General features: G+C 40.5%; 1 protein-coding gene across 1 annotated transcript; it reads left to right on the top strand.

The window, feature by feature from the left end:
* Positions 1-171: 171 nt before the first annotated feature.
* On the top strand, positions 172-524 carry LOC104502861 (protein BTG1-like; the record flags this gene model as incomplete). Its single annotated transcript, XM_010157532.1, has 1 exon — positions 172-524. A coding segment is annotated over one exon (353 nt), but the record flags the coding sequence as incomplete, so codon positions are not given.
* Positions 525-11,487: the final 10,963 nt, after the last annotated feature.

The raw sequence follows: 11,487 nt of genomic DNA, 5'->3' as shown, positions 1-11,487 counted from the left end.
AGGCGCTGCGCGGTGAGCGGGGCGGCGGGAGGGCTCCCCGGCCCGGCCGGTTGTCTTTGCCGCCGCCTCTGTCCCGAGGGGAGGGGTCCGGCAGAGTGTCAGCCTCCGCGGGGCTAAATGGCGCTGGGGCACCGGCGCCGTGGTAAAGCTCCTCTTTGTTCCCTCCCGCAGACCATTACAAGCACCACTGGTTCCCCCTGGCGCCCTCCAAGGGCTCCGGGTACCGGTGCATTAGGATCAACCATAAGATGGACCCCTTGATAGGAAAGGCAGCGGGGATGATTGGGCTGAGTCACGAGAGACTTTTCCAGCTCTTACCCAGCGAATTAACTCTTTGGGTCGACCCTTTCGAAGTGTCCTATCGCATAGGGGAAGATGGGTCTATCTGTGTCCTTTACGAAAGCCCCCAGCCTGGAGGGAAGACAACCAAACCGCTGGAGAGTAGGACCAGCTGTAAGGAGGAGTGGAGAATTGGCAGATCCAGCCCTTCCAAGAATTACAACATGATGACAGTTTCTAGCTAAATATTGCCCTTCCTTGTACAATGATGTATGTATCCCAATCCTATGGTAAATGTAGATGTAACAGATTTTGGGGTTTTAATTCTTTTTTTCCCCCATAGTGATTAAAGTTGTAGTAGTACTGCCAAGTTCTTTGTGGCCAAGGACTAATGTATAAAGCAGTTCTTTACACTGCATGTTACTTTCTGGATTGTGTACTGTAAATGCACTGTACAGTCAGTTGATTGTTTTACACATTTATATTTTCAAAGGATTTTTGGCTATTTGTAATAAAAAGCAATATTGTAGCATTCTTTATGATGGATTTGGGTTAAAATTAACACTTGTGAAAACATTCCTCAATTTGCAGAGCAATAACGTGGAAGGGGGGTGGGAAACACATCTAACAAGCTGCACGTAAATCTTGCCGGTGACTTGTCTGCACAGACTTCTCTCAGGGTCATTCAGGTTTGGCTGCAAGGCACAAATCACAAAAGTAACTCTTTATTTTTCCTTTCTCGAGGCGTGTGTTTATTTCAGGGCTGGATGCCGTCATCCCCCAATGTTTTGACAAAAATAATCGGGGAATTAGTTTGTCTTGTTATTTGTAGTTATTGGAGTAGAACAATAAAGGCTTGCTCAAACTGCTTTTGAGTGTTTGTTTTCTCCCCCTGCCTTGCTCTCAAAGCTTACTCTGGCTATTTCTGATCATCACAGATAGCTTCACCGCTAGAAAGGCGTAGCTCTGAACATTCACCTTTGTTTCAGATCACCACTAAATGCTTAGTTTGCTGGCTGTGTGTCTCTAAGTAGAGCTCAGTGGGGTGCGTAGAGCTGTGTTTCAGCATGTGCTGTATCAAACTGAATGGAAGCAAAAGGACTCTTGTAACATTTCACCTGTTGCAAAACAGTAAGTTTGAGGTTTTCGGGATATAGAGTTTGTGTTTAAAAATTAAAACCCATTTGAGAAGCTAGAATGAAACACTGGTCATCAACAGTGTGTAACTACCTGGACTTTTGCGGAAGTTGAACTGCCATTTCTGGTCTTGTATTCCCTCCCATTTTGTCAGTGTCTCTAATTTGGGTACGGATTTAGTCAAAGTATCAAACATAATGGATTTGATAAAATAATAAAACTTTGTGCTGCTGGTTTATGCCAAGACTCTTAGTTTTGATGTTCCAGTAAAGGCTTTAATTTGCAGGCACTGTGATTCGTATTTTAAGCAGCAGTGGTCTTTAGCTGTAGAAGGCTGCAGTGTGTCTAACATGGCTGGGTTTTGGTAGCCTGGTGTTCAAGCACTGTTGAATATTTGATGAAAGAGCGCTTTGTCTGGTGTTAGTGTGTTGCCAAAAAAAAAACTTGCACTATGTCAATAGCATGGTAAAACGCAGAGTGAAGGAAGGACAAGTCTGGGCAAACTGGAAAGGGTAGAACTCCATCTCGCGTAGAGGGGTTTTTCTGTTTGCGTTGTGGAAAAGCTGTGGCTTACTTCCTGCTATTTGCCTTGTTATTTTTGGGGCAGGCTTTGCTAGTAATAGTTTAATCTGAACGACACACACGGTGCCGCTTTCTTAGTAATTAAAACTTGGTAAAAACTGACTGTGTATTTCTAGTCTATCACTCCAATAAATAAGTGTCTGGGTTACTTTAACAAATGGCTGTTAAAGGTCTCGTGGCAAATTGCCTTTTTATTATACAAGATCAACAGTTGGTTCTCACAATACTGTTTTTTCCTCTCGGGGAGATAATAACACTTTTTTCCCCTCTGGTAAAATTACCTGCACTAAATATTTATTTCCTCTAAGGGCCATATTTGACATATTTGTCAGTACTTGAACAGAATAACTTTAAATCTGCTAAGGGTGAGATGCCCTCTTTGATTAAATTTAATTGGAAAGGCATTTGGCCTTGCTGCACATGACATCAACAGCCTATCTGAAAAGATGTAGCGTGAAGTTTTTAGCTTATCAGTGGATTTTACAAGCATTTAAGGTGGAATTAAAGATGGCTTGGTACATGGCATATGATTTCCAGCTGCTGGGTGTGGTTTGACATGAAGTAGGGAGCAGCAGATGTTTCAGATGTTCTTTTCTTGCCTTAAGTGTGTCGCTGGAAGAGCAGAGAAGAGCCTGGATTAATTCAGCCGTGGTGGATTCTGTTGCTTCTTATTTATTAATCCTGCTGTATTCAATGGGATTATTTCTCACGTTACAGAGTATCATGTCTCAAGTGTCCTGTTCTCTCTGCAAGTTTGATATTTGGCATTGAATGGGATGTTTTTGTTAGGGTAATTCACGTTCTATTTCACATAATTAAGCTACAGAGTTGAAGCTACTCTGCTGACAAGCAGGTGGAGGAGACAGGGTAGCCTGAAGGAAACCCACTGGAGCAAATAAAATACCTGAGCTGCACGTGAATATGCTGTAATATCTGTGACATCTAGAACTACATTCCATTGCTTGAAAGAAGATGGCAAAGACCTACTAACAGCGCAGAGGCTGTTCTGACGGAATAGTGCTCTCAGTAGTAAGCCAGGGAGGCTGTGGTTTGCAGGAAGTAAGTACAATTACCTTTGCATTTTCCCTAAAAGGTGATGAGTTTTGTGTTCTGCCATTACAACAAAGAAGCCAGAATCTGAACATACTTAAAATGTCACACAAGACTGACCACATCTGATCTGTCATAGCTTAGGACGGAGTGGTGTGCATGCTGTAGGAAGAATTACTACTGCATGCGAACCTCTTTGGAGCGGTAACTATGTATGGAGTAAGGGTGTATTTGTTTGTTCTTCTGCCTGTTTGTATGAAGATGGGTTAACTCTTAGATTAGCAGAGCTGAAGGAAGAAATGTTTAGAGGAAAAACCATACATTTACCTGTTTCTCCAGAACATTGCCTTGCTGCAAAGGCAATTGAGAAACATTTGTCTGCGAGTTGTAAGATCCAAATGAGACGGAAAGTCCCACTAGTCTGTATAGCCTGACCACCAGGGTACTGCGATTCCTGTACGTTGCACTCTTGACTTGTTACTGGCAACTGAGAGTACACAGGTGTCTAGTTTTGGTCTGAAAGCTTCAAGAGCTAAAAAGGTATTGTCTGTATTTGTTTCAGTTTCTATCACCTTTAGTGTTAGGCAAGTTCAAATATGAAATTTGGTATGGTTTTTAAGTTTAATTTCTAAACACTGGTGTCCTTAATTTCTTTATCCTCAAGATGAAAGAACCTTTCAGTATGGCCTCTTGTATGTGCTTTGTACAGCAATCAAATTAAGTCTGTTTTTATTTAAAGGATTAAAAAGATTAAGCTTTTTAAGTTTGAGCATAAATAATTTTCTTTTAACTGGGGTTTACATTTATGTGTTTTGCAAACACTCATTCTGTTTTTTCAAAAATGTGCGTGAGAATGTGTTCTCAAGAAATGAGTGCAGTGAACCAACTGATCCGATCACACTGTTCCCACCATTATTTGCAATTCCACCGGCACTGCTGGTACTGTGATTTTTCACTTCACTGAGGACAATGTACAATTACTTCAGATCTAGTACTGACATAATTGCTAAATATGAGGTCTTACCTAATTTTTAATTCACTGAATGCATTCTTTGCGGTGTATTTTTATTTTGTTTAGAACACCGCATGTTTTAGGTGAAGTACCTTATAAAAGCCTAAATACTTAGTGTTACTACAGTTACTTTCACGAAGGACAAAACCTGAGTTTAACAGGATAGCTATTATATAACAATGTGTTGGCTGACATTAATGGTATTGTTCTCCTTTTCTTATTTCTTATTATGAAGTGAATCAATACTTCATTAACTTCCTTTTTACATTTAATCCATGACTAAAAGCATTATAACTCTCCTGCAATTATTAGTTGTTACTTTCTTGTATTGTACCTACTCAATTTTCCTAGTTTTTTTCAGAGGCATGTGCTCTGTTTTTCTAGAAAATTTCTAGTTATTCCCACATGCATCAGAAATAGACCCTGGGGTCCCACAGATAGGTTTAGGCAGTTCTCTTACGCATTTTTCTACACCTTGGTTTTCCTTCCAAAAGCTTAAAAATTACTATCTTGTTCTTACATGTTTTAGTCATCAGTATATTGGAAGTACATTATCCTCATGTAGCAGAAAATTATCCACATCATCAGATACAGACAGACAATATTGATTGAACGCATACAGCTTACTGCCTCACGTCAGCAGTTTTACTGTCTTCATCTTTTTAGTACTAGAACTTACTTACTTGCTGATGTATCTGTAAAGGTCATTGCTTTTGTGTGGCTGTTTTTCCTAGCTATTTTAACCCTGGATTTTCCTTTCATGTTTTTAGCTTTTCTGATTGATTTTTTTTTTAACTTCACAGTAATCTATGTATGTTTGCTTTCTTTTGTTTCAACCCCCCTGTCCCCCATCCCTCCCACCCCTATGGTAAGGGGTGTGATTCAGAACTTTGCTGTCGTCTTAATTCCTGCCTTGTCTTGTATCAGCGTACCGTCACAGCAGGCATCACTTTAGCTTTGTGCAGTTCCTTCAGGCTGATGCCTATTGCCATGGCAGGATGGGAAGACCAATATCGTTGGGATTATAGAGGTGTCCTGCTTCTTGAGTAGTAAAGTTGATACCTGTTACTGTCACCATGCTTACTTTTTATCAATTATTGTTTCTTGCGGTACCGGAGTCACTCTTGATAGGTTTTATGCTGTAAAAGCAATAGGCCCACCTATTTTCAGTGTTTTCTGGCTGGGGACTGTGTTTATTTCAGTAATAAGTGATATTTTTGCTTTCCATTATAAGGCTATGTAAAATTTTCATTGAGAAGTAAATTGCTGATTTTAGCTTGTAATTTGGGTAACTTCTGGGGGTGAAGGGGGCAATGTATTTTAATTGAAATGGAAATGGCTTGAAAACCTTTCATCTGCTTGGAAGAGTCACCTTGCACTGTGAGATTCAGCCACTCCTCACTTACGATCAGTGTAACTAATAGATTTCTGAAAAGCATCAGGAAGCAATGAGAATGCAAATGAAATTGTGATTTGTGACAAACTTGGTTTTATCATTTTTTTAATCTACTGGCCCCAGATTATTGATGGTAATATTTGCATATCCTTATTAGGAGAAGCAGCTATGTAGTGTCAGCTATTCCCCCAGGTGGTGTAAATATACAAAGAAACAACAACTGTAAAAGATAGATGTCCATTCAATTAATTAAACATCAAATCAGTCTTTATTCACTGAAAGACAGAGTTGCAAATATCTCTCCTGATAAAATAGTTCTGTTGTGCCTTAGTAGGAAGGAGAAAAATTACATCACAAAAGGGTTCTATAATGTTTCAAGCAAACCTCTCCTGCTAAATAAATACCCAGCTTAGAAAAGTTTGTAATGCTGGAGATCTGCCAAGTATGACAGTTGATCTTTGAAACGAAATGCATGTTTAACATGTTTAAAAGTATAAATGCTATGTTTGTGGATGCTGTGAGGCAGCAGCTTTGAATATGAACTTTCTAAACTCTTAGAAACATTCTTTGGAGTTCAATACTAAGAAGTACAATCAGCTTCATAAAGCAACTTTTTCTGTAGAGTTTTTGGGACTGCAGTATGAAGTTTGGGACGACGCAGCATAGAACCCAGCCATGCAAACTCTTGTTATATTGGTCGTCGTACACAGCTGATATGAGTGACTTTGGCCCAGGTGACTGATGCTACTTCTGCGTGCCGTTCCCAGGGTTGTCTGCTACATGAATGAAGAATGAACAAACACGCCAGAGAACTGAGGAAAGAGGTAGGTTGTACCAGAAAATACAACTTAAACTGTCTGAACACTGAGCCATGATTGTTCCGGTAGTTCTAGGTAGCCAGAAGAGAATGCTGCACAGAAGTAAGTTTGTTGTGTCCTGAAACTACTAAACTTAGTTCATTTTACACTGAGTGCCGACACGGAACTTGCTTTCTTCCGCTGGGGCTCTGAGGAGGAAAGGAACTTGCCTGTTATTTATAAATATTTATGAATATTCACAAATACTTAGAAATGACGTTATTAGCAAGACCTAAACTTTATTTTGCATGCTGCATATAGGTGAGTAAAATACTAATGAGTATTCCTAGAGTACAACACCTTTATATGCAATTCTTTTTTTAATGACCTTCCATAGGTATGATATGAATATGCACTTGACTCTTTGCATGAATCCCTGTGTATTATTTATACGGCGTCAGTATCATCAAAACAGTGTTAGGTGAAGGCTTGTGTTGCAAATGTGCAACCTGAGGGTTAGATTTGTATAAAGGCACATGTAGGAGTGTTAGAAAAGAATTTAAACTAGACTGGTTTACACTGATATATATATAGTTCTTGGGATGGATTACCGCAAAAAGCTGACCCCTCAGTCATTTTTGGATTATCGTGAGTTTGGATTATCATGTGTGGTTAGGAAGGTTGCAGGAGTGTAAATGAAAACAGGACTCTTCTAACATGTATGATGATATAACATTTTACTTAGTGCTCACAGTCGTGTATTACTCATCCCAATCCTTTCTTCTGGGAAGTATCATGTTTTTTCCTGCATATACCAGAGGTCATCAAATGCACATCTCACTTGACTGCATGTTAAAGGTTGATACAAGGGTTCTGTCAAAGGGATTTTCCTCTTGGGCAGGATAGAGATGTACAAATGTGTTGGGAGAGGGTTGTCTGGTTCTTTTTGCCCCACAGCTGATACTCAGACTGAGTATATTCAGTATTTTGATGTGGATTGTGAGCTATTTTTTCAAGTGGTTGAAGTATGCATGCCAAGACCTCAGCCAAGAGCAATTAAATATGTACTTGAATTTAGTAGTAGTGCTGAATACTTAATGTGGTATCGGGTGTTTTGATGGATGGAGGTTTTGCTGAACAAAATGAATTCAGAATCATGAACTGCAGTATTTATGGAACAGTTGATTTTTTCGTTAGTCTTTTCACTGAATGATGTTTAGCTAATACCTCTGACAGTCTTCAGATTTTTCTTTCTCAGTGACTCAATGCTACATGCTTTAAGGAAGAGAAAGTTGTTTCTAGAGAAGTCAGTAGAATTACTCCCATGTTTAACATTAAAAGCCTTTTGGCTCAGGCCTACATGAACATTTCAGCACTTGCATTGTTTAACTGAGTCCTATGTATTTGCCTCGTGAGGCTCCTCGTAGTTTCCGAAGTACCAAATGAAGATTTAACAGTGGCTGAAACTTCAGCCGTTCTGCCTGTGAGTCACTTCACCAGAAAAGAAGAAAATTTGTCTGTGTTAAGGGTGACCCAGCTGTATTTGTGCACCATATGTCGGTGACCCAGCTGTATTTGTGCACCATATGTCTTGATGGTATAGTCAGGGAAAGCTGTGTGTATTCTCCAAAATAAAGAGATATTTGTCCTTTTTTCCACTAGCCTTTAGCATTGATTTTTTTTTTCTAAGAGTGGTCTAACATGCTGATCATTGAACACTCCATGGAATGAAAACTGAAATAAGTCTGGGAGCAAATGTTTGCTGAAGTTAAAGGGCTGCTTTTTTACTTTGATCCAGAGTAGGCTTATTAGGTAGGCTTAGTAGGTTTACATGACTAGAAATCCAAAGAAAAGCACATACATGACAACTTCTTGTTGCCCTCTCCTCCTCCCCTCATGCTTTCTGTGGTTCCTCTGTCCTTCAAAAAATCTTTTCTCATTAAATTTGGTAAACCTTTTAATCGACATGAAATGAAAAGAGATTAATGTTTGTTTATTGGCAGAGACTGTGTCTTGACAATAAATGTAAGAACTGGAATAGTAACCAGCAGAGGATTAAAAAGGGAATATTAATCCAAAGCTTTTATGAGGTATTTTTTTCCAGCCTGTTACAGCTCTTTTGTTTTTGTACTGGGTTGGTGAGTGTAGCACTATACTGCAGTGCACCTTTCGTATTCATAGACTCACAGAATGGTTTGGGTTGGAAGGGACCTTAAAACCCTTCTAGTTCCAACCCCTCTGCCAACTAGACCAGGTTGCTCAAGGCTTCATCCAGCCTGGCCTTGGACACTTCCAGGGATGGGGCATCCACAGCTTCTCTGGGCAACCTGTCCCAGAGCCTCACCACCATTCTGTTCTTAGCACCAATAGTGCTTCAAATGACCTGGAAGTTACTTTTGCAAAGAGAATTATCTGTTCCAGCATTGCTTCACAAGGATCCCCAGTTGAGAATACCGAGCTCTGGTAACAGCTTTGTTAACTAAGTGACCAGGGGGGGAGGAGGGACAAACAAATGTATGTAATATATTTAGCATATCAGACAGGATCCTGAAAAGCCATATACACTTTCTTCCTATACCTCGGCTAATATGTTTTAGAATATTTGTATTTTTACAGCAGTTGTTTCCTTTGGTGATTACTTCAGTATTTCTAAAGATTGGATTTTTGGGGGTAGCAGTGCTGGGTCATTGTTCTTCTAGTAACGTATCTCCTGGTGTGGTTCATTACCTATAAACTGATTATTTAACATGTTGATGTGATGAACTACGTACTATTTCCACAGCTTCAGACATCTGACTAAACAAAACTGGAATTCCATTTTCGGCAATGGCATGAAGCTTTACGCTTGTATCTGCAGCTAGTTTTGTCTTCTTCCCAGTAAGTCTTTTTAATTTGTTAAAATTAGAAACGGTTAACTCCTATTTCATGCTTGGCTTCCAATTTTTAAACTTTTTTTCCACAAGGATATGATGAGGTCTTTAATTAGCATTTGATTGGTTTTTTGTTTTAAATTCGAGTTTCTGTTACTTCTCCCTCTACCTCCCCACCCCCCAATTTGTAAGTGCTGTTTTCATTTCTGAATTCATATGGTTATAATCAGTTTGCTGGGGTTTCCAGTGTTGTTCTTTCCTACGTGCGTCACATCAGTGATGGCTCTCACCTCGTCGCACCAACATTTTCCAGTCATTACTGATCTTTTGTCTTGTTTCAGAGCACTGGGAGGCCTGCCACCTAGAGAGAGAGGGTCTGTCATACAGAAGATGGGAGGGGTTGCCATCTACGGGATATAATCCTGTGTTCTGACAAACATTTTTGCTGTGCCGCGGAGAAATGGAGGAGCTGGAAAAGGTGTGTTCAGAATCTAAAGGTAGTGGCCCCTTTTATAGGAAGAAAAGCTGAGCTTTTAAATGATTAACAGTCTTGGGGGCAACTTCTTTCCTACCTCGTGGTTTATTATGGAGCTATTGTTTGCATCTTATAGAATAATAGTTTGAGTTGGAACGGACCTTAAAGATCATCTAGTTCCAACCCCCCTGCCATGGGCAGGGACACCTTCCACTAGACCAGGTTGCTCAAGGCCTCATCCAGCCTGGCCTTGAAGACAGCCAGGGATGGGGCATCCACAACATCTCTGGGTAACCTGTTCCAGTGCTTCACCATCCTCTCCGTGAAGAACTTCTTCCTGATATCTAATCTAAACCTCCCTGTTTTCAATTTAAACCCGTTCCCCCTTGTCCTGTCACTACAGGCCCTTGCAAAAAGTCCCCCCCAGCTTCCTTGTAGCCCCTTCAGATACTGGAAGGCTGCAATAAGGTCTCCCCGGAGCCTTCTCTTCTCCAGGCTGAACAAGCCCAATTCTCGCAGCCTTTCATCATAGAAGAGGTGCTCCAGCCCTCTGAGCATCTTCATGGCCTCCTCTGGACTCGCTCCAACTGGTCAATACCCTTCTGAGGTTGAGGGCTCCACAGCTGGACGCAGCGCTCGAGGTGGGGTCTCACAAGAGCAGAGTACAGGGGCAGAATCACTTCCCTCAACCTGCTTTGTTTATATCTTATCTTTGTTTATACTTTCTGTTTATACTTTTGTAATCCAGCTGGTGCCTTTGTGGACATCTCCCTATAAAACCAAAGCAAACAGTAGGTCCATGTTCTTTCTCCCACCTGTTATAAACAAGTGTTCCTTTGTGTTCGTTTTAACTTGAATGACTTGTAACCCTTCTTTTACTTTAGGCATTGTGTTGGGAATGATTGCTTTAGGAAATGGGTGGCAGAAGAATGGTTACTTTGGGTAAAGGTAAATATTTATTAGAATCAAAGATACCAATTCTTTTCTGCCAGAATTAAAAATATCTGTGAAATCAAGAGGGTATTTTAAGTTGGCAGTGATACAAAGGAGTGGGCCTGAAAATTTGGTAGCAAGAAAGGACAATTAACTTTATTGTGCTTCATGGTCTAAAAGAAGAGTGTGAGTCTTGTGAAATTGTGCTGTCTTTTCACTTTACTCCTAGTATGTACGTAGACATACCTATCCTCTGAAGGTCTCGTGAATATCCTCAGTGTCTTGTAAGTCTTATCTGTGTACACAGGTGATAAAAAATAACAAAGCCACACAATACTGTCCTAGAATGTGATGCAGCAAGAATACTCCAGCAGAAAGGAAAATGTATCTCGTTCAGTACAGCATCTTGGTTATAAAAGAATGCATCGCATCTAAAACCTACTGTTAGTAAGAGAAAGTGCCTGATAGGTCAATCTATATAGGTGTGTATTTTTTTCAGTTAGCTCTTTGCTCTGTCATTGGGTTCCAATGATCTCCTGTTTCTTTAAAGGGGTATGCATGAGCCGAGTTACTTGGCATTCGACGGAAGCATGGTGTTGTCGGTCTTGCAAAGCATCCGCTGCAGCAGGAGCCAAATGTGGCGACATGATGCTTGTAGGTAGGTCAGGGGTGTGGGAGATAGAGGTGATGGGGAATAAAAGTGACCAGGAAACTCAGACTCTTCTCACAACTTGGAGGGGCTTTTGGGAAAGGTTCGTGCAAGGAATGCATTTGGGGGAAGGAGAAAAGTTTAGATGGTAAGATCCATGTTTTACTTTGCATGATCATAGAGTGCTCCTTATACAAGGATCTCCTAATAAGCCGTATTTGCACCTCTCAGGGATTCTGAGTAGTCCACGAAGGTTAATACACGTGTAGCTCGTATGGCTTTTCTGAATGATTGCTGTGAGCAACTC

This window comes from Eurypyga helias, unplaced genomic scaffold (genome assembly GCF_000690775.1).
Source record: "Eurypyga helias isolate BGI_N326 unplaced genomic scaffold, ASM69077v1 scaffold17248, whole genome shotgun sequence".
Taxonomy (NCBI): Eukaryota; Metazoa; Chordata; class Aves; order Eurypygiformes; family Eurypygidae; genus Eurypyga; species Eurypyga helias.
This window is presented reverse-complemented; position numbering and strand designations above follow the sequence as displayed.